At 49.2% G+C, this 24,225-nt stretch overlaps 1 protein-coding gene across 4 annotated transcripts in view; it reads right to left on the minus strand.

The window, feature by feature from the left end:
• CACNA2D3 (calcium voltage-gated channel auxiliary subunit alpha2delta 3) overlaps positions 1-18,831 on the minus strand; it is an 860,192-nt gene extending 841,361 nt beyond the window's left edge. For all 4 annotated transcript variants that reach the window (XM_058726526.1, XM_058726525.1, XM_058726524.1 and 1 more), the window contains exons 1-2: positions 18,600-18,831; positions 17,855-17,936 (exon numbers count right to left, since the gene is read on the minus strand). In XM_058726526.1, coding sequence (XP_058582509.1) covers positions 17,855-17,936; positions 18,600-18,721 — 204 coding nt within the window. In that variant the 5' untranslated portion in view covers positions 18,722-18,831. The remainder of the gene's footprint in view (positions 1-17,854; positions 17,937-18,599) is intronic.
• Between the last annotated feature and the right edge of the window lie 5,394 nt (positions 18,832-24,225).

Below are 24,225 nucleotides of genomic sequence, written 5' to 3' on the forward strand. Positions count from 1 at the left end.
TCTGTCGCATACAGGCCCAGAGAAAAGCAACAAGCTGCCCCAAGTCTGCAAGTTCAGCAGTGTCAGAGCCAGGGCTAGAATCTGGAACTCAGACTTCCAGGCAGGGCCCTGGGACCCTCCAGTCTAGCCACATCACACCCAAATAACCAAAAGGGGAAAAAATTAAAAAAAAAAAAAGAAAAAGAAAAAAAGAACAAACAGGAAACCCAGCTCAGAAAACTCAGATCCAAATGGTAGGAAGATAAATTCTTGGAAGGAGGTAGAATAACCAAACCAACCTTCCACAAACAAATATGAGCATAATAGTCACATCTGCATCTGGGGGACGGGGTGGTCCTCTACCTGCTTCTCCGTCACTAGCTTCATGATCTTGGGCTCTGTTTTCTCAAATACAGTATGAGGATGGGATACTACTCATGGGCTATTGTGAAGATTAAATCACAAGAGCTCCCTATGCACTTGTCCATTCACCAAACACTCATGGAGCATCCGCCAGGACCAGGTCCTGGCCTTGCCAAGGACAAGGCATCATCCCCAGCCTCAGAAAGACAACACCTGATCAGAGAAGGAGATGAGAAAGCAAATAAATGCCAGCAGGTGCAATAACAAATACCAGATGTAGTGGATGCTCTAAGAGCAGGAGGCCCATCTAACATAGATGGACAAACTCTTTGTAAATTCCGTAAGTGCTAAGTAAAATATCAGGTGTTTTGAAGACCACTTGGCTCACCCTATGCTTCCCAAACCCGCCTCTTCCACTCTCCTCCCTGTCTCTCACATTTCCTCCCCATCACTCCCCATCATGCCACCCACATATCGCCTCTAGCTGGGCTGCCCACATGGTAACACCTGTGACCAACTGAGCTGGCTGCTGGCAATAGGAAGAGGCAAATGCAAACAGGTAAGAACAGGCGTCACAGTCAGACAGCCCTGAGTTCAAGAACCAATGCCACCACTTACTAACTCTGTGACCTTGGGCAAGTCCCTTCACCTCCCTGAACCTAAGTGTCCTCATGTAGAAAATGAGGCTATCAAAGTACCTGTCTCATGGGATTGTTGAGAAGGTAAAATGAAATTTATACAGAGAGCTTAGCATAGCTGATAAACCTTATCTACCACTATCAGAAAACGCAGCGTTAGTCCCAGACTCAATGCTGCACCTCCCAGCATGAAAACGAACCAGCCTGTAATTTACCCTAGTAACACTGAGGGCACTGTTATTCTCTTAACATATTTATTAGGCTGTAAAATCAATGTATTGGTTACAGCCAGCCTTCCAAAATGAATAGAATAGAAAGAGCATAGTAGGTTACAAATGAATACAACAGGATAGAAAAGAAAAGAAAAAAGAAAAGAAAAGAAAAGAGAAAAATAGAATCAGAGTCCAGTCCAATAGACCAGATTGCACAGCAAGGAAGGCTAAGTAATGTTGCATGAAACTTGCGTTGCACGTGTTAAGTCGTGTGCAATGGTTGCACTGAACCATGTATTTCTTACTTTGGGTCACGGTCCAAAAACTCTGAAAGCTGCAGACTTAGGAAAAATGCAGTTTTGTGCCCAAGAGGACCCTGGGAGAGCAATTCTCGTACCAGGGAGATGAGAAGAAGCCTTTTATGGAAAGCAGACGGCATCTTTCATATTGATGTTCACCAATTTTCTGTTAAAGGTCCTGGTAACCTATTTGGTAGGAAGAAAAGCCATCGGTGACAGGTCAACAAATTTCTCTCCATCTTACAAATTGGAGAATGGCCACTTCAACTCTGCTGAGTGATTTCTAAACAAACTGCTTCAACAATCAGATGTGCTCCTGGATACCTTCTGACTTAAAAGATAAAATCCCTGACTTGTTCTAAAGTTCCCATCTCCACTGCAGAGAAAATCTCCATTCATGCCATGCCTGCTGAGGAAGCCTGGGTTCGGGGACCGAGCACAGACTTCACACACACAGACACTTAAGCAAACCACGGTAGGAAGATGTGCACATTTCCCCTCAGCAGGAAAGAGAGGGAATGATTCAGTCTCTTTAGGGGAATCCAGAAGACTTCCCAGGGGTAGGATTCAAAGGGCATTTCTCAAAGCACGGTCTCTGGACCACCAACAACAGAATTACCAAAGATGTTTGCTAGAATGCAGATTCCAAGGCCCTGGGTCGAGCTTACTAAGTCCAAATCTCTGGGGTAGGACACTGGAATAATGCATTTTAATAAGTTCCCCAGGTGATATTTCAGCGTGAAGTCTGACCTCCTCGAGAGGCAGGGCTCAGCAGTCAGACAAGGGCAACGGGGTCAGCAGTGTGGACAGCGGGAGTTGCATGGGCCGAGGCACAGAGGCGTGACACAGCCTGATGCGTTTGGGGACTGCAAGAAGTGTGCTGTCACCGAAGCACGCAGGGCCAAAGGATGCAAAGGTGGCCACAGTGGCAAAGGGATTGTGGCACCAAACACAACTCTACATGCCTCACTGCGTATTCAGTGGGTGTTTATCGAAGCAGGAAGGGAGTGAGGGAAGGAAGGAAGAAAACATTTCCAACATTGGGTCAAAAGCAAATGTGTTCTTGTAAGTCTGTTAAGACAGCTAAAGATTTTCCCAAACCAAGATATTCTACCCAAAACGAAGCAATTGGTCAGTTGAACCTCTATTGTGGAAAAGGAGAAGGCTGACGTCTCGGGTTTCCAGATGGGTTTATCAATGCTGAATAAACGCTTTTGTTGACTGTCTGTCCCCTACTCCCTTCATTTAACATAGATTGTACTAATAAGGGGAATGTTCCCCATGATACACTGGGACAAAATATTTGGGCAGTTAAACACAGACACACTAAGGGAACATTTCCTCTACGTGAAATTCAGGCCTACACGTGGCTGGATCAGAGGAGAGGCCGCACAAGAACAGGCTTCCTGCGGGGTCCAGCAGTGGGGCTTGGACAGGCGTGGGCCAGGCTGAGGCTAGAGGCTGTCTCTCTCCATCCTCCAAGGAGCCCACTGTAGGACGTGGAGCCTTCCTTCCCTCTGTGGTCTCGACGCTCTGATCAATATACGAACTGGCAGTAAAAACGCCAGTGCTCCAGGCCTGGCCCATTCTGGATTCACTGTGACATGGGCCATGCCACCAGGCTCAAGCACCCAGGGCTGGAGGGACTGGTCCCCAAGATGTGCCCCAAGCTTGGAACCCACCCCCTCACCCCCCCACACACACACACAGCTTGGAGCTCATGCCCTTCTGAGTAGTCCGACTCAGCATGAAGGTAGGAGGTAGGCGTCAGATTACGGTCAATGCGTGCCACGCGGCAAATCCCAGGTGTGATGTGACACAGGAGCAAAGACCACCCAAGGCAGCCTCCTAGCCTCCCCGCAGAGTGATGTCCCAGGAGGAGCTGGACGGGAACTCCTCTGTAAGCCTGAGAAATGCAATAGTGTCGGACCTGATACTAGGGGAAGTGGGCTGGAGCTTAACATCTTCTGACAAAACTGCCCCTCCATTAAATCCACGTAATTTAATTCCCACTTCCCAACCAGCTGCTCCCCTAAATCTCAGAGGGGCTGTGCTTGGTGCAAGCTTTCAGCATATCCACGGGCCAGGCCTGGGGACGAGAACAGACAACTGCACCTTCAGGACTCAAAAGCAAATGCAAATAACCCCGCCTGGCTGTCTGGCCTCTCCCACTGTGCCTTGCCTTCGTACAGGGAGGTGAGGGGACCAGCCATGCAGGCTGCAGCCAGGACGCCGTCCGAGAGCGGGTAATGCTGCCCTGTGGACGCTGCAGTTACATGCAGCGGACAATAAGCTCCCGATCGCCCACGATGCACACTCAGAAACCCAGTCCCAGTGATATAAAGAATAGGCAAACAAATAAACAAACACATGCAAAATAAAAACCTGCAAGGAGGAGAAACCAAGCCCAGCAAACACTGTGCAGCATCCTGACACCGGCAGGGCCTCGGAGAAGGTGAAAGGGATAGAAATTACAATTCACATTTGTCCCTAATGTCACTGGGAATGTGGCATTCGAGCACTTCATGGAATTAGCTGCAGCAGCTTCCTAATTGCCTTCGCAGAGTTGCCTCCCCCAGGTTGATGGTGGCGGCTGCGGCGGAGGCCCCATCAGTCTCGCTTGGTGCTCTTCGTGCACCCGCCCGGCACTGCGGTGCTCCCGCCCGGCACTGCGGTCCTCCCGCCGCAGCTGCTCGGCTTGGCGCTGCAGAGGTGCCGGGACCCCTCAGCCTGGTATGGAGGCTTCTGGGCGAGACACGGCCGGCCGTGTTTTCGGGATGCGGCGGGGATGCTCCCCTGGGGCAAGGAGGGGGTCGCAGGCTGGAAGAAGTGAGGACCAGCTGGCTCGGATGTCTGGCAGTGCCTGCTGGCACCAAGAGGGCTGTGGGCGAGGGACCTGCTTGCAGGGCTTCCGAGCTGGCTTGCTGCAGCCAGGAGGCAGCCCCCGACTTTTTGCGGCATCCACGCCTGATGCTGAGGATTCATAAAACCCAGTACGAGAGAGTAAATGGGGAAAGAGATGTGAAGGACCTAGTTCTTGGCCTGTGCTCAACAGTGTTCTTATTCTGATCACCAGCATGTGAGCACCAGAAAAAAAGGCCCGGCAAGGTTCTTCCTTTGTTTAATCTGTACATTCCGCCAACAATTCCTGAACCCCACCCTAAAGATAGCTCTGTGCTAAGTGCCTCTCCCATCAAAAAGAGCAAGTCTGCCCTTGGAGAATTTAAGGTCTAGTTACCTGCCTCCTTCTTGACACTCCCCACAGGAAGAGATAAGGGATCCTCAGGATATTGCATATCCCCAGGGCTGCCAGGGGCATGAACAGATCTTCCGGACTCATTCTATGCAAAATAAAACTGACCCTAGTGGGTCTAAGGGCTGTGGCCTTTAAGCTGGTTGTCAATCAAGCAGAAAAACAGAACTGTTCCTTCCCCCAGGGAGGGGGAGGGGGGGAAGCACCAACAAACACCCAGGAAAGATAGACAAAGAATGAGCACCTCAAAAACCAAGGAGGTGAAATCTATTGGGCACTAAAACTGCGAACATGCCAACACAGCTGATTCTCACCATGACCCCATTTTACAGGTAAGGAACCCAAGGCCCAGAAGTGAAGCAAAGAAGGGATACGCTGGGGCTCCAAGCCAGATCCATCTCGTACCAGGGTCCTGGAGCCCAAGCAGGCTCTTCCACAGGATCATCCGTTTCCATAGTGGGGAACACAAAAAGGGAAACTGAGCCAAATTCAATGAAGATTCTCAGAAAGGCTTCTTAAGAGTCAGACCTGATGTGGAGAGGGGAGGCTGACCCTCAAAGGAAATCAAAAGACAAGCAGCATCATGTTATTATAATAAAAGAGGAAACTGTAGAAAGCTAGAAGGCTTACTGGGCCCTTCCCTCATTGTTGCTCCTTCTTATGTTTTTTTTTTTTTTTAATTTTTTTTTAACGTTTATTTATTTTTGAGACAGAGAGAGACAGACCATGAACAGGGAAGGGGCAGAGAGAAAGGGACACACACAGTCCGAAGCAGGCTCCAGGCTCCCAGCTGTCAGCAGAGAGCCCGACGCGGGGCTCGAACTCACGGACCGTGAGATCATGACCTGAGCTGAAGTCGGACACTTAACCGACTGAGCCACCCAGGCGCCCCTGTTGCTCCTGTTTAAATTCTGTATTATGAAAGCAAACGACAATGCATCCACTAAAAATTCCAAAGGGGAAACATTAAGGATGAGGAAGAAGCTTCCACCAACTGTCCGAATGAGCCAATACCAGGCTAGGACCAAAACATGCTGGTCCTAGAAATACCCAGATGCCCCAGCCCATGCACCTGAACAGGACTCACAAGACCCAAGTTCTAAGCCTGCTTTTGTCACTTGGAGCTGGGGAACCTGGAGCAAAGTTACACTCTCTGTTTTGGCTTCTGCATCTCTAAAATGGAGGTGGTGACGGAACCGACCCCAGGAATGGTTGTGAGGCATTAAATAATGCAAATGAAGCACATGGCACAACATACAAATCACCTGTGTCAGTATTACGATTACTTTCTTTTTTTTTTTTTTTTTTAATTTTTTTTTTTCCCAACGTTTTTTTATTTTTGGGACAGAGAGAGACAGAGCATGAACGGGGGAGGGGCAGAGAGAGAGGGAGACACAGAATCGGAAACAGGCTCCAGGCTCTGAGCCATCAGCCCAGAGCCCGACGCGGGGTTCAAACCCACGGACCGCGAGATCGTGACCCGGCTGAAGTCAGACGCTTAACCGACTGCGCCACCCAGGCGCCCCATATGATTACTTTCTAAGACGCCCTTCTGGAGCTCAGCGGTGAGCAGCTTCAATGGAGGTCTCCGAATAAGGCCTCCAGTGTCCTGATATCAGCACTCCCCCAAGTGGACAAACCACTATCTCCAGCAACCAGTAGGCCCAGGTATGCGGGAGCAGCTCCTGGGGAATGGTGACAACAGCCCACCTTTTCCAAACACTTCCTGTGAGCCACTATTGCTAAGCATCTTGTGTACATCTTCTCATTTGGACTTCCCAACTCCACCCTAGACGTTAGGACCATTGTGCCCATTTGACAGATAAGAACAGTGAGGTTCGATGACTGACTCGTCAGGGTCCTATGATTAGTCAGTGGTAGCAGTGGATTCAAATCTGGATTAGCCTGACTCAGATCCAGACTTTCACCAACACATTTCTGCCTTCCCAAGACCAACCGCCTCCCTTGTAAGTCGATTAAGCGTCCAACTTCAGCTCAGGTCATGATCTTACAGTTCTTGAGTTCAAGCCCCACATGGAGCTCCACACTGACCGTGTGGAGCCTGCTTGGGATTCTCTACCTCTCCCCTACTTGTGCTCTCTCACGCTCTCTCTCTCCCTCACTCTCTCTTAAAATAAATAAATAAACATTTTTTTTAAAGTTTTCAATCAATAATCCCTTGATTTCTTTCCAAGTCTATATATTTTTAACATTCATAGGGTATTTGTTTCACATAAAAACTGAAAATCTTGCAATTTAAGTAGAAAATCCAGCTGTGGCTCCATAATTTTGAAATTCCTGTTCTGGCAAATGTATATCGCTGGCTTTTTTCAAAAGATTAGTGAGCTGTGAGCCCTTTCCTGAGAGGATTACATCTTATTTCAGGGTGACCAAGTGACTCCTAATATTCAGAAATACTCACACTTGGCCACAGATCTTGAGATTTTAAAGTAGACACCAGTTTTAATCTACACAGGGAAATAGCCCGTGTATATTAAAACACACACACACAAACACACGCACACATACACACACACACACACACACATACACACACGCGTGCATTTGACTGGTTGCCTGACAGTGAGTCCCTTAAACAGTGTCCTCTGTGCTGGTGTACAAAAGCACAGCATTCTGACAGGGGCGCAGGCCAAAATTGAGAAAAAGAATATTCAAACTTTAGCATTACCATCCAAGAAGCCACATGACTGTCAGTGGGGCAAAAACCTATGCCCACTGAGCTGTTTGCACATAATGTAATCATATTGTGTTAATAGAAATTTCACCGATAATGGAAAGTGGTAGGAGGCTAAGAGTAAAGCTGTATGTTATGACTCGTGGCCAAAGACTACCTACTTCCAATGGATTTATTGCCTCCCACACCTATTGTTCTTTTTACACTATTTTTCTGCCTCTGCCTCAACAAGGCGCAATAGAAAAGGCATTACGGATGGTGCAGGTACAAAGAGCCAAAGCCCTGCCCGGTGTTTCTGGGTCTCCCCTTGCTTTGCAAATTACAGTACAATGTTATAGCAAGAACAAACTTGTGTCCCAAAACTTCCCACCTTTACTGTACAAGGGACTAGATTAGAAGAATTTGGGAAAGAAAGCAAAAGCAATCCACCTCCCTGGGGACATAATAAATGCTTTTGTTTGCAATGGTGCCTTTGTTGCATTAAATGCGTATGCCATATGCTGCCTTAATTTTATGAACTCATCATGGGGTCAAAGTGACTAAAATTCCTGAAGTCTCTCCTGCTCTTCATTAAAAATGAAGCGGGACACTACAAACAAGAGAAGCCAGGGAAGTGAGGCTTCCCATGTGCCACATATTGTTCCAAACACTTCGTGTGGGTTATAGCATCCAATCCTCCCCAATGCCTATAACACAGGTGCTTTTATTATTAGTTCTGTTTTGCCAGTGAGCAAACCAAAGGCCCAGGGAGGTAAAACTAGTGACTGGGAGAGCAGAATTCAGCTCCAAAGCCCGTGCTCTTTTTAAAAATCTCTTTTCAGCTGCTCAAGCTCATCGTAATAGAAATCTAGATTTTTCTAAAACCAGACACTTGGCTCCCTCCTGGGAGCCAAGAGTGAGCAGCTGTCAAGAAGGAAATGCAGGGTCAAGTTTACATCAGGGGAAGGTCTAGACTCAGGGCAATTCCACAGGCCAATTACACCTTTCACTCCATTTTAATGCAAAACACCAAAGTCTCAGGAAAATATGTCAAATCAGTAAGTGTAAGATACCACATTTGCCATATTTAGAGACCTGAGCCAAGAGATGAAGAGCAGGTTTGACTTTTCAGGGAAAACATGGAGGTAAATGCTCCCCGGTTTTGGCAGAACTGCTCAGTCCTCTTGTCTTAGCTGAGACTGCATCCTGCTTGGGGATCCCACAAGGTCACTCTCTTCCTTGGCAGCTGTGCCCTCCAGGCTGAGAAGAGGCCTTAAGGTGTCCGACACTGCCACCTTCCCCCTGCCAGCCAGGGCCAGACCAGCCAACCCTGCCCATGCTCCCCGAGGAACCATTTCTGTCCCACGGAAGGCACAGCCCACGCTGGAGGTCAGAGAGCCCTTCCTGGCCTCGCTGCCCAAAGAGCAAATATCTCGAAACCCCACCCAAGCACACACGAGGCCTCTGGCATCCCCACCTACCCAGCCCTTCTCATCCTGCTGTGGCCCTGCAGACCCCGCCGAAGCGTGTGCTCAGGTGGGATCAGCCCACACAGCCGGCATGTGCTGTAAAGGAAAGTCAAAGGCTTGGGGGTCAACATGAACCCATGTGAGTCCCAGCCTCACCGCGTGGCCAGCTGAGCTACAAGCCCCACCTGGGAGAGGCAGTAAGGTGGGCCGCCTCCAGGAGAACTAAGGACCACATCAGATGCCTTACATGATCTGCTTTCATACAAAGAACGCTTGGCTCGTGAACACTCAGAAGAAAAAAAAAGTCCATCTCCTTCCTATCCAGCCCCCATCAACCATCTGTTTACCTAAGCGGTTATGACCTTGGTGGATTTCAAGAAGCTGCTGGTGCTGTCAGACTCTGATGTTCTGTAACATTTCTGGGCACGAATGGTGCTTGGACACTTTTCTGAACTACCTGGCCCAAGGGGAACTACCACAGCTTCTGCATTTTCACCTTCATGCCCGACTTCTTACTGATTTTCACTGCTGGTTACAAGGGCTGCGTGCATAAACAATTTTCTAAAGTTACGCGTCTACAATAGCACCCCCCCACCATGACTTCCAAGTGTTGGTGCCTATGTCTGTACAAACCGGGGTGGCCCGCGTCACTCCTTCAACATCTTCAAGGAGACCAGCAGAGGACTGCAGAGGCTCACAGGCCAAACACAACAACAGGATGCGCCAAGCAAGCTCTGAAACATAGGCAGGCAGGGCCAGTGGGAAGGGCCAAGGGACACAGAATGCCTTTCAGTGCCTCCTGCGACTTGGTGGCAGATGGCAGTCCCCATGCATCACTGCACCTCCCTGTCCCGACAGGAGGAAAGACCCCCTGCCCAGTGAGGTGCCCTGTCCCCTGCTGGTCTCCAGGGCCACCACCGAGGAAGCTGTTGGGAGAAGTCTAGCAGGTGGGAGGAAATACCTGGAATGCTCTCCGAGAGGGCATTTGGATCAATGAGTGTCCATGGCTGGCTCCTGGATGTGCCCCCCGCCCCGCCCCAGCGAGGGGATCACTGGGCGCCTGGGCTCTCCTATGGCTTTAGCCGCACCCTGAACACTGGGGCACAGGCAGCCACTCCTCGGCCTGACCCACTGCCCCCACAGCAGGGTGAGCCAGGAAGAAGGTAACAGGGAGACCCTGAGGCAGTTCTTCAAGCCCGATGTGTGAGGGGTTCCACTCATGACCCTCAGGGAGAAGAGAGCTGACCTCAAGGAGAGGAGGGCATGTCTGGGGGGAGGCTGCCTCCACATAGCCTCCTCCCGCCTCCTCCCGCTGGGGTCCACAAGCTCCTCCCCGTCAGGTGGGAGGTGGGATCACCTGCCAACACGCTGGCACCCAGCACTCACCCACCCACCCATTCGTGCACTTGCTCATTTAGTCACACATATCTGTGAGCCAGGCCCCACGGATGCTCAGGGAAGGTTACCTGAAGACCCTCTATTCATATCATGCAACCAATCATGACCTCAACCAATCCCTGCCGGGAGGCTTTCACATACCAGGCACCATGCTAAGTGTTTTTTGCACTTTATTCCATTTAATCCTCACTACAGCCTACAACGTAGAAGGTGCTGGTCTCCTTTCACGTTTGAGGGTACAGGTTCAGAAATGTTAAACTACGAGGCAACCCAGCTAGGAAATGGCAGATTTGGGACTCCAATCCCAGTCCCTCTGACTCTACACCTGTCTTCTCTGCTGTTATCGAGGCTTTCAGTTCCTGAAGTAACTTCTCAGCTGTTACCTCATTTAATCCTCCCAGACACCCAGGAGGTGGAGAAGCGCAGGGATTAGCCACAGTTGTTTCAAACAAGAACTGAGGTTGAAAAAGGTCACACAGGGTCAAAGGGAAACTCCAGCACAGCGGCCAGGTAAGCACACTCCATCACCTTGGAAAGGCTGCTTAACTTCAGTAAACCTCAAGCTCCAGATCTGTAAAATGGGGTGAATGGTAGTCCCTGACTCATTTGGTCGCTGGGAGAACTTAGGGATGGCAGATGGCACGTGTGAAGTACTTATCACAATACCTGGAATGCGGGACTTGCAGAGTGGACGCTACCTGTCTTTACTAGGAGATTAAGCAATTTGCCCAAATCCACTCAGGAAATGCCTACAGAAAAGATAAAAAGACAAATGCCGGGGCTCCGAGGCCAGTGACCTTTCCTTTACCAACACTGCATCTCCAAAGGAGTGCGTCTCTGAAAATGCTCCATGCTCTCCACCTATTATGAGGATGAACAAAGACGGGCAAAGGACACCTTCTAGCCTGTGGCGGGAGCGAACGTTCAAGTAGGCTGAGAGGACGAACTACCCAGCAGGGAAAAGAAAAAGCCGAAATGAGGACGGCCTGCCCCGTAGAGGACTTCACCCAGCACCCAACAGGCCCTGTGCTTTAATGCTCTGCTGTCATCATCTTTAAATTCTTCTTAGTGTTTGAAGGAGGAGCCCCATTATTTCCCTTGCACATTGGGCCCTGCAAATTATGTAGCTGGTCCTGGTCTCAGAAGATCCTCAGCTTCCAGCTGCCTACAAGATCTCAGGTGCCAGCTGGACTGGCTCTGTCCCAGCACCCTGGTGGGGTCCCTCAAGCCACACTCTCTGGCGGCCCAAGAGGACAAGAGTGGTCTTCTCCATCAGCAGGCGGCATCTGGCACAATCTGTGATAAGCAGCATCCATTTTCACGGGCATATGCACGCATGCACGAAGCTAATAAGTGTAATGGTAATGACATGTGCGAGCCCTGAATATCAACGGGCTTCACCTACAACGGATAACCAGAGGTCTGCTCTGTGAACCCACAGCCACTTACGGCCCTGCCCAGCTTGCCTGTCCAGATCATTTACATGGATAACAGCTCTTTTAACCTTCGGAGGCTACTGTTCTCCAATATCAGGTGCCAAGATAAACACTCTGAAGTGCACAAAGAAATGGCCATCTATTTCTTGTCAAACGATAATGCTCTCCTTTCCAATATGTCCTTGAAATGCCCATTAATAGTTTGGCCTCTGAGCTGTTTATTTCCATAATCTTGATTTGGGGTAACCAGGAAGGTATGCAACATACAAATTTAATACACATTATACATTTAATGCCTTATTTAAACAGCCTTGGAATGAGCACCTAATGAGTGGTGGATGTCCAAAGCAAATGGACACTGAAATGTTTACCATTTATTGGTAACACAATGGACTCTTCTCATAGTTTGTATCCGTAAAATAACTTTCTTCTGAAAAGCAGACATGCTGGCTACACACACAGAAATCCCCTAAAAAAAATCAGCGATGCAGATGCCTAATCTGTCAAGGCGGGGGGTTGTGGTCCAGACAGAGGGGTCTCTGAGACTGGCTTTACATTTCAGGAACAACCACCTCAGTCCGCGGGTCACTAAATACTCAGGAAAATCACAGGAAATCAAGCAGCCCTCCTCTTCCTCTATATCATTTCCTTCTCTCAAAGGAGACGCTAACTTTTGTTTAATGGACCAAAGAAGGCTGATAAAGACTCCACCAGTGTTTCCAGAAGCCTGACGTGGGGAACTCTGTCTCTTTCCAAATGATACGCAATAGCATGACTGCAATCACTCGAGATGAAACATAGGCCATTATGTCTCTTGTATAAAAGTTGCATTAAAAGGATCTCAGATGCTAATTCACAGGCTGGCATTTACAGCATTTATTTCATCTTTTCTCTTTCTCAGCCACAGCAAACATCCCAGTCAGAGCAGAGCGTCCCAGGGAGCACAGAATCTGTTCAGAGCCTCTGTCTAGAAAATGCCGTGGGTCTCCACCGAGGAGGACCATTTCAATTAGCACTGTGACTGCGAAACACAGAGGACCCCTGACCGACATGAACACGGACAAAGAAGAGTCCATTTGTTGCCATCTATGATGGTAAATCTGGATGAATGGCAGACAGGACACAAAAGATCTTGGTGAGAACATACGCTTCTTTAAGTAAGCCCAACGCACCAAGTCATGTATTGATCAACCTAAGTGTGAGCGGTACCACCAACTGAGGATCAATCAAAGACTGAAAAGGGCTCAAATCTCAAACTTGCACTCCTGGGACCATGTGCTCCAGGCTGCAGGACAGCCAAACACCTGGTGGGCCCGCAGATGCTTGGGGTAATGATTCCACATCTCTTTTACTTTTGTTCGTCCTCACACATGGCTAGGTCTTCACCACAAAATGGACACACCAACTGTGCTTGCACGTGCCCCACAGATTCCATAATTATTAGGGGATTTGGTACTTGCGTGCTTGCCTAAAAGCACCCTGGTATTAGAATAAGATAAAACATAAAATGAAATAAAGAGCCAGCATGAGATCGCCATAGTAATTGATCAAAATTATAACCACACTGAAATAAAAATCTGAGTTTGCCTCCGACAAGAAAATAATGCCTATATTTTCGTTTCCCTTCATTTTGACCAGCATCTGCAAATCCAGCCACAGGGGCTGCAGCGGCTCCTAATGAAAGAAAAGGCAAAGCAGAAATCTATCTGGCAGCAAAGAAATTTTGAGAGAAAGTAAAAGAAGAAAAAGACATGAACAAAAGAAGTTCAGACAAAAATTTAGCAAAGCCATACAAAAAGAAGTTTCTCTGGTGGGCAAAGGACAGTGTGTGAGTTCACAAATGCAGTTAGATACATGCGTGGGTAAGATATCACTGACTTGCAACTGGTTCACCCTGTTCCACTAATGTTCTGGTGACTGGGATAATGAAACCAGTAAAGTGTCCTGAAAGACTGAAATCTGTCATTTCTGAGATTTCAAGGCTTTTAAAAATAATCTGCCAGAGAAAAGTCCAGTAGCTGAAGTGGCGTTGGGAATTAAAGCACTGGCGGTGGAGGCTGAATGCATTCATCTTGCAGAATGACAAACAACTGTGTTTTCTCAACAAAAATGTTCAGCAAAGTAGCACCCCCCCCCACCTAAAAAGCAATCTGTACACGCGTCAGGCTTCCTACCCGATTCCTGACAAGTGAATCCTCCTTTTCAATTATTTAAAAGTCCATCGATCTCCACACTGATGAAAAGTCATAATTATCAAAATGGGTGAAAGAACCAACCTTTCACTTTGCGGACTCCGTCTTGCGCAAAGAGACATCACGTTTATGTATTAAAGCCGTCCTCTCAATAAATAGTTGATGACGCAAAAGCCTTGCCACGCATTCCAAGAAGTGCGTGTTTGGTAAGCGCTGCATGAGGCATCCAAGGTAAATGTCAATTATTTTCCTCGCATTAAAGACAGAGACATACCGTACCTGTATTTCCGCTGTGTACTTACCATCACGATTCTAGAAAGTGTAATTGGAACCCTTCATTCCCATAAACATAGCATTGTCTGAATGCGGTACTAAATAGAATGAAAAACCCAGCCTCGACCACATTCTTCCTAAGGAGGATGAAATGAGAATCACACCACTTTAAAACCTTGTATTGTGGATGTTCGGAGCGTGGAGCCCACGAGTTTAACAGCCTAGGTTACCAGACCCACCGGAATGCTGCGCACTGAATCCCCAAATAGAGAGGTAAAAAAACTATACCTCTCCAAAAGAACCCAAACAATGTGCATTCTTTGAGGAAAATGAAGCAAGATAGAGGCAGCTGAATACCGGCATGAATACGTCAAATAGGAAAGTTAATTAAAAGTTGAAGTGAATCGAAACGTCTACAGTACCTGCCGGCTCAGGACAGCGGGATACGGACCCGCAGCAGCACGACACGACTTCCCTTGCAGGGGCCCATGGTTCTGTAACAACTGTAAAACCCCTCAAGCTTAACTCTGGGCCCAACATACAAGTCTCATGTTCTTCCATTCGGTACTAAAAACACGCGACTTTGCTAAAACGCAATGAGTGCATCTTATAAACTCAAAAATATCCTCTTCTTAAGAAACTAATAGGCTGCTATTCCTGTGCTCAACAAAGAAAAAAAGCAGGGGGGAAGAAAAAGAGGAAAATTCTGGCAGAGAATACCTACCGTATTATCATAAGCTAAAGTAGCAAAAGCCGTGGTATTAAACATAGAAACAACTGAGGACATACTCTCTTTCTTGAAGCCGTGACAATGAAGTACATTGTTAAATACTTGTATTTATGCTGATGAAGTCAGTGATAACACTACCAGCTCAAATTATATTATCTAATAAAAGCCTTACCAAAATGGCAGTTTTCCCAGTCTCCAAACACCTTAAAATAAGTGGCCAATTGTTATTTAACTTATACTCACAATAGCTGTTTTGTAAAGTTTTTGCCCTAGTGCAAAAATTACTAAGCTCCCATTCTAAAAATGAACACACTCCATTAATTCACAACAAGAAATGTCAACTAGAGAAACGACACAGAGCATGTAAAATTATACACTGGTATACAGTATACCCACTTGACTGAAAACCAAGTTCAAATGTCCATGCCTTAAAAGTGTAATTATGCAGAAGTGTCCATTATGCAACATGGTATTGTCACCTTTGAAGACCCTTAATACAGTGTTCGCACATTTTTCAGCCAAGTTTTTTTTTTTTAACTCATTTTGAAAGTATCTTCATTATTAAGGATGAAGTGACGTGATGGGAGGATGCATAGAGTTCTGACTGGAAGAGTGTTTCTTCACGCACATGGGCAGAAACTCGAAAATAAGCAAGAGAAAGGCAACTGTCTCCTTGCTTTTCCAAACGATTTGATGCCTCCCACACTCTGAGCACCTGAGACCTTTCTTATACCTTCCTATACTCTGAACTGTCAAAAATCAATGTTCTCTGCTAATTTAAAAAACACTGTCATATTTGGAGGTAACGGGCCAAGATGACCAAAAGGTACCTACAAAAGTGCCCCCCAAGTTGTCCGGCATGCCTGCCCATCGTTCATGAAAGTCCTTGCCTATCAAGCCAAAGCCATAGGTATCTCAGGACTCCTCAGCAGATGCCTGCATTCCAAATGCAAGAGCAGGTATGCACCCTGGAACCCAATGGCAAGCAACACCCCACCTTCCCCTCGCATCAGATTACAAAAAGCCAGGCAACGGCAAGAAATGACAACAAAGCCATAAACAGCTGGATATAATTACACAATTGTCAAGCTGCAAACATGACAAAAGCAGAGCTAGGCTTGTGAATTCAATATCAGAAAGGATGCTGATGAGAAGGTAAGAGAAGCATTTTGGCTGTTTCCAATTTGCTACTATAGAGTGGCCAATAATATGGCTGATGGGCTTTTGTGCAGCACGTATGTGAGTGCGAGTGCCCGTGCTAACTTCAGAGAGAAGGAAAAAGCGTATCTCATGCGCTTCTACAAAACGTGAGATAAAAGATATGTAAGCGCACGCACACGCACACACACACACACACACACACACACACAAAACATTCACAGGCTCTGAAGGGATACTTTCAGAGTTGGTACAACCGCACTACAACGTGCAGATGAAAAATGTTTCTTTAAAGTTATACAAAACGTTCTCTTCTTTAAAAGCATAAGGAAAACACACTACCAATGCAACACACGCAGTGCAACAGTCCAAAACTTTCCACATAAAACATCTGACACGCAGGCAAAATGCCAAAGCAGAATACAGACTGGTCCAGGTTAAAAGAATGCTAGCAAAGACGCAATTCCTATAAACGGAGAGGTGGGTCACAGGAATGTAAATGATCATCTTCCATAAAGGCACATCGTAGCCTCAAGTTTTTATCAACTGCCTATAATTCAATGGATTCCTTCCCCAAATAGCGGAGTTGAGCAAACAATTTTTTCACGGTTTCAAAGAATATGACTATTAGCAATTTTTAAGAATAACTTCCCTCATTCCATTGTGGGCTGATGCCTTATTACGATATTCAGATTTCGTGTGACAAACTGTTTCATATAATGTCCCCAAAAACGCTACTCTCTGAAGCGGAATGCCATAAATAAAATACGTACTTGGTTACCAGGCAGCATGCATAACACATATGTTACATTGGCCCAAAAAGCACATTTAAAAATGCTTAAAAGTTAACTTGACAATTTAAGCTGTTTGTACCCATTTTCAGAGAATTATCCCCTAAAGGCCAATTTTTATTTTCTATCTTTGAGAGAATACTTGGATTAATCCTGTTGATTTGTTAACTTGAAATTCTTTTAACCCCTGTAATCTCTCCTTCCCAGCCTATATTTTTCCTTTTGCTTCCTTGGAGAGGAGGGCAAAGGACCATACATTTCACAAGGTAATTTTAAGCATAATACTGCCTGTTTGAATTAAAATTGATGCAGCTTCTGATAAAAGCCTAATAATCAATTCTCCATTCTCATTACTCTCCAGAATTATATGGACGCAGACCAATTTCTTAAGTTTGTGGACTACTCTCATAGGTTATTACCCGGCAGTGCAGCTGAGTGGAAAGATAACCACATTCATTCTCCTTATCTGTAATGATGTAATGCATCCCAGCCGTGGGTCTAGATGATTGGGGAATAATGGGATTGTACAACCGCAGGGATGACAAACAATAGTGCAGCGTCTTTCTCAGACACGCCGAACCCCAGTCTCCAACGCAGGCAAGGTGAAAGACATCGTAAAACAGGCGCTGACGCTGCCCCTTGGATGAAGTTAGCATGTTTTGGCCAGAGAAGCATCTGCCCTCACACTGTAACAGCAATACCGGCACTGGAAGGAGAGCCATGCAAAAACACTCAGTTTCTGAGCCCTAGCCAGGACAGTGCCAGTGAGTATCCCGCTTTTCTTTGTGTTTAGAATCAAGTGTCATCTAAAAATAACCAGTTGGTGGGGAGAAGTCATTGCACACTTCATTGCCAAGAAACGAGGGGATCAGAGACACCTCTGATAACTGATGCTGCTCCTCGGGGTTCACGTTTGTTTGGAAAACTAAATCTGCCTCCATTTTCTGTGCTGGAAAAATCATCGCTTCCTGCCACCACAGAAACCTTACCTTTTGCAGAAGCTGGGAACCAGAGTACTTAGCAGCAATGGATTTTATCTCCCCACCAAAAGCCGAGGCCCAGAGCTTCACCCTACAGGGAGAAAGGGCAAATGTAACACCCGTGTCACAGTCAACACGCACGCACACACGGAGCTGTGGCTGAAGGAGCCGGGCGATAGAACATTGGAGGGGGAGAAAAAAAAAAAAAAAAAAAAGAAAAAGCGCCTGGGTAGAAACTGCCAGCACCAAACTGCAGAGCGCAACGCAGGAGGGGGCCCGAGGGGGGTCACATAGTTCAGAATGCGCAAAGTCTCCCAAGCTCTCTAAAAAGATCACTGGGGGTTATGGGAATAATTGCCCGAGAACTGGACCACGCAAACTGGGATCACCTGGCAAATACTAGTCGGAAGAAACCCACCCATCCCCCCACCCCAAAAGAAGTGAGATGGCAAGATAGCAAAGAGGGAGTAAATAAACGGCCCGTGGAAGTTGGATTCGGTAAACAGGCTTCAAAGTTGGAGGTATCACTTGAGGTGAGCCTCTCCAGGTCTCCCTCGCCAACCCGAGCGAGGGGGCAAGAGCATCCCACCCCAGCCTCGCCGCCCCACGCCCGTCCTGAAAGGCAGGTGCGAAAGGCGAGGCCGACGCCGGCGGCAGGTCCTGCCCGGCCGCACCTGCAGGCGCCCAAACTTGGACACGGCGGGTCGCGGGCGGCCGGGTCCCCTCCCCGGGCGGCGCACGACCCGGCACTTACACGGAGAGCGGGATCTGCTGCTCCGAGCGCACCACGGCCCCCAGCGCTGCGTAGAGAAGCGCGGCGGCGAGGAGCGCCGAGGCCCCCCGGGACGCGCGCCGCTGCGAGCCCGGCCCGGCCATGCTGGGCTCCCTCCGACGCGCTGGCGGCGGCGACAGGAGCGGCCGCGGGGAGCTGCGCCGAGCGGGCGGTGGGCGAGCGCGCTGGGCTGCCTGCTCCGCGCCGCCCCGCCTGCCTCTCGCGCGCCGGGCTCACTTGGGGAGCAGAAAAAGGAGCAGGGGGTGGGGGAGGGCGGGGAGGAGGGAGGGAAGGGAGGGGAGAGGCAGGCAGGCGGGGGGAGGAGGGAGAGAGCCTCGCCTCTCGCTCGGCGGCCGCCCGGCCCCGCCTCGGCGGCCCCGGGGAGTCCGGCGGGCCCCGGCGGGAGGGCGGGAGGCGCCGCGCGGGCGGGGACTCGCAAACTCCAGTGTCCTTGGCGGCGGCGGAGCGCGCCCTGCCCCGCCCGGCCACTGCGGCCGCCGAGTTCTTTACAACTCCGCAGTCCGCCGCCGCGGGCGCGACTCTCGGGCTGGCCCCGGGGCCGTCCCCCGACCCCGGCGGCCCGAGCAGCGGTGGGGTGGGGGTCGGGGACGCTCGAGGGCGGCCGGGTCCCGGGCGGCGGGGTCTCGTGCCGCGACGCCTCAGAGGATTCTCCGGGGGGTAGGGGCGGGCGCAGAGGCAAAAGTGAGGAAGGAGCCGGGGCTCGCGGCGGCGGCCGGGGTCGCCCGCGGCGGAGCGGAGTGGGGACGGGACTGGGGGCTCCGCGGGTCCCGGCGAGGGCACTGCTGCGTGACCGCCCGCGGCTGCTCCCCCGGCCGCGGAGCCTGAGAGGGGAGGGCGCGGAGGGCGGCGCTGGCGCGCGAGCGCGGGCTCGGGCTCCGGCCGCAGCGGGGCCGCCCCCGAGGCTCCCGGAGCCCGGGCCGGGGCTTCCGAGCCGCTGGCGCTCGAGCGCGCTGCAGCGCGGGGTCCGCGCGAATGCGGCGGGCGGCGGGGCCGTACTCTCAGGGCCGGGAGGGGAAGCCACCGCGGCGCTCTGTCCCTCCTGACCGGCGGACCCCCTAGATTTCGGGAAGGCGAGACTCTCCTGAGGCCGGGAGGCCACCCGCTCCCCACGCCGACCCCCACCCCTTGGGCCGGAGGTGCTTTCGGGCCGCGCGCCGAAGGAGGGGCGAGGCGAAAGGAAGTCGGGGAAGCCCTGGGCGCCTGGAGGAACCCCCCGCCTCCCCGGCGGCCTCTTTGGCCGCTCCCACCGGGACCCAGCTGTCGGAGCCCCCGGCCCGCGCGCGACATCTGGGCTGTGACTGGGAACTTTGGGGGGCCCTCGCGCCGACCGCCAGGGAACACCAACCCGAGGGAGGCTGAGTCATCCTCGACCCGCCGAGCGCACCTCGAGTGGCCCCTGGCGAGCCGCGCGCTCCCGACGCCGCGGGGTCTCAGGTGCGTCCACCGCCCGGGCGCGCCTAGTTTGCGTGCCTCCGCAACCCGAGCCGTGCGCTCCTGCGCGCCGGTCGCCTCCAGCCTCCGCGCCCTCGGGCGGCAGGAGAGCGAGTGAGTGTGGGCTGCGGCTGCCGCCCTGGGGTGCCCTGCGAGGACCCAGGCCGGTGCTCCGGCCCAGCAGCCCCTGGAGAGAGTTACCCCAGCAGATGCTGGGCTTGATCTGAGTTGGCTGCGTGGGGAGGGAAGACCCAGGGCTCCTGTGGGCCGGTCGCGCTCCCACCCGTGGCTTGGCGCCCGGAACAGGCCCCACCTGGGAAACGCCAGGTGCGTCCCGCCCACGGGCAGCGTCTACAAACTCCACGGATGACTAACCGGTTATAATGAATTCTCCGCTTCTGTGCACACCTCCCGTCACTGGAAGCGTGCTAGCAGTTCCAAACTGAGCCAAGCGTGGCCTGACCCTGGGGCAAGTGGTCCGGATGGCTTTGCTGCTCAAATGGGGGCCTGGAAGAAAATCATTTCCCTGCCAGACCCCAGAAGCCTTCTTTCTAAATGAATGAGTGAATGCGGGTAGGAGGGAAGCATATTAGCCCTCAACAGTAAAGCACCAGTCCGTTAAGTATATGGTATCTATATGATAATAGCCCTTCACGCATTCCCTCACTCAACTAGTGAACTGTCAAGCATCTGTGTGGTGGGATATGTGCTGGAGATCCAGTAGAGAACAAATGACACCTGCCTCACAGAGTGGATGCCCTAGCGAGGGAGACAGGCTCTCCTCCTGATGCATTTAAATCATAAATGCATAACTATAAACTTTAACAAGAGTTGGTCAACTACAGCGCATATGAAGAAAAAGTACCCATAGCATCTATAGTATTGTTATCCCTATTAACTGATGGGAAAATTGAGGCACAGCAAAATAATACAACTTAGTCATATGTAAGCAACCCCTGGACTGCTGGACTATATTAAGGGCCACTTGGGCACCAAGGTCACAATGACATTTTATAAAGTCCTTATGCTCTGTCACCCTGACCTGGGCAAACTTCACACGCATTCTGGGCAACTAGAGAGCAACCAGGAGAGGAGCCCTCACACAGGGCATCACAGTCCCAGGAGGGTGGCATCTTGACATTTATAACCTTGGACCACTTTATTTATTATAACATGGACCACCTTAAACAGCATGATGCAAAATATGTTTAAGATGAATCCCACTAAACATTTCTTACTCTGTCAAAAATAAAAATATTTAAACTATCTGCTACCAATAAATTCAGAGCTCGAAGTGTCACAAAGATTTGGGGTTTGTGTGCCACATCAGAATAAGGAACCAGGAGCACCTTGCAACGCACCATGTGCAGCATTAGGCACTGGGTCCCACCTGCCATTTTCACCCAAAAGCCTGTATTTCAACACCCGGCTCTCAGTTGAAGCACTAAATCCAGCCAAATGAAACTTTTCACTGGCAGATTTGCATACTCTGTCCCCTCGACTGAGGATGCTGTATTTGTCCTATGACAACAAGCTGCTGTATGTAGGGCTTTGAACAGAAATGAAACATGGTGAAAATTTTTAGAAATGTTCACCTGGTCCTGGTCTATGGAATGGACTCCAGAGGAGACCCCAAAGCAGCAGTTCTGGGTAGGGGAAGAAACATTGCCCCTAGGGGCATACTGGACATTTGGGAGTTTTCCATTTGTCACAATGACTTGGAATCCTGTTGGCATTTAGTAGATGGAGGGCAGACAGTCCCACACAAGGAAGAATTGTCCTGTGTCCCACAGGACTTTGAAATGACCCACTGGACATTCAGGTAAGAAAAAAACCTGCTCATCATTATCTGAATCTAGAACCTAAACTCATTTTATATAAAAATACAAAGGAGTTTTTGCGTGCTTTTAACAAGCACCAAATTTTCCAGAAATGTAACTGATGTGTAAATAAAGGGAAGGCTGTCATCAGTCTTGTTTAGAACCTTAGCCAGAGGTGTGTGTGTGTGTGTATTTGCTTTACCATTTTGGAAAATCATTTCTCCAATGGTAACTGTGCTCACAGGTCCTGAATCACCAACAGAGCACATCTGTACCAGTCAACACTTGAGTGTGGCATTCACAGTTAGTCTGCATATAGGTGCAAGCTTTCTAATGACTTTATAACATCTTGCAGTGTAATCATGCATGTTTCACACAGTGAAGCATCTCTTGTTTTATTATAAATTACTTTTTGATATTATCAGATAAATCATCATATTGATTTTTTTTTAATTCTGACTGAGTAGGTGATATTGTCTCAGAATTTCGTATCAGGGTGGTAAAGAGGGTGCTGGATCTAACTGGGTAAAGATCTATTGCTCTAGATCAGAAACAGACACCTGCTGAAAGGCTGTAATGTTGCTGGTAGGGACACAAAATGCTTCACCCTGAAGGTGCAGAATGACAAATGCTTTAGCCTTTGACCTAGCAATTCCTTTTGTAGGAATTTATCTTACAGTTAGTCAGTTGCATCCATATACAGTTCTTCATTACTGTATTATCTCCAAGAGCAGAAGACTAGAAACAACCCAACTGGCTATTAGTACACGATTAGTTAAACATACATCTACACAATGGAGTATTATGCAACTATACTCCTTCAGCCCTTGGCTGAAGATCAGCTTCCAGCTCACCATCACCTCCCCCCCCCGACACACACACACACACACACACACACACACACACGCACACACACACACTTGCACACACACAACACATCTCTCCATCCCACCACACTGCCTGGCCCAGACCTCTATCATCTCCTCCCTAAACTCCTGTGACTGACCCCTAATAAGACATCCCTTCTCCTCTCGCCCCCCTTCAAATACATTCCTTCTTTCTACAGTAGCCAGAGCCCTCTTTTTAAAAACAAAAATCAGACCATAAGCATTTCCCTGCTCAAGATCCTCCAGTGGTTTCTGTTTTAAATTAACATGCAGACTCTTAACCAAGACCCCAAGGCCCTTGACTTCTGTCTCCATAAGCCTCATTTTCCCTCCCTCTCCCCACTGCTTACTGTGCTCCCGCCTATCTCCTTGGAATTCCTGGAAAACGCTGAGCTTGATCCCACATTGAGTCTCTGCATGTGCTATGCCCATCTGGGGAAGACCACTCTTCCCCAGATGACCCCAGGGCTGTTTTGTACTGTACTCAGCCTTCGGTTCGAACATCCCCTCTGTGGGGAGAACTTTCCTGACCCTCCAGGTAAAGAGAAACATATACAGGCACACTCGCACACACACCCGTATGACTCTGTGCTTTTACCTTTCTCCATTTTTCTTCCTAGCAGTTATCACTAACCCATAGAGTGATTTATTTGTTTACATTGTGCCTGCCCATTGGGTGGGTCATGTCCAACTTTTCATCATTGTGACTGGAATGGCTTCAGCAAGGCCTTTGATATTATGAGGGCTCCATAAACATCAGCTGAATGGCTAGAATGGGTGTCAGCTTGAAATTCCTTTCTCCTTGGGTCCCACCTATTTCCTTCTTCCTCAGGCTCTAGCATCCACCTCACCCAAGACACAGAGTCTTTTAATAAGCACTAGATTTGCTACGAAAGAGAGAATCAAGGAAACTGTTTTTCTTAGAATTCCTCAGTCACATCTCTGTGGGAGGATGCTGGTTGGACAAAGAAGAGGGGAGATAAGGAAGATTTCTCAAAAGTTTAAAGACACTGGGAAAACACCATACAGAATGCTGTATTTTAAACAATCACAGGAAAGAAACTTATTTGTTGTCTTCAAAATTCTATTTACCATACAACAGTGACCTAACTTCTAGCCCCACAGTGCTGCTCAGGGTGTGGATGTGTGCAAAGGGGACCACTGGGAGCACAGAGGAGTGCTCTGCTCTTAGGAGCAGTTTGGATATGTCTAAAATGCAGCCCTTGGGAAAGGTAGTGTCTGTTCACATACTGTCCATTTACCATGCCAATGTTCCTTCCATGGAGTAGACTGTGAAGGCCACTTCATCTGACTTCAACCAAACTAGATGATCCTTTCAGACATCTCTAAGTCTCCCACTAAAGAAGGAGGGCTCTCGAGTCCACAGCAAAGAAAAAGGCAAAGGATGGGCAGGGGGGGGACTTTGCATCAAGATGTGGGAACCCCCCC

The sequence above is a fragment of the Neofelis nebulosa genome, chromosome 4, assembly GCF_028018385.1.
Source record: "Neofelis nebulosa isolate mNeoNeb1 chromosome 4, mNeoNeb1.pri, whole genome shotgun sequence".
NCBI classification, from domain to species: domain Eukaryota; kingdom Metazoa; phylum Chordata; class Mammalia; order Carnivora; family Felidae; genus Neofelis; species Neofelis nebulosa.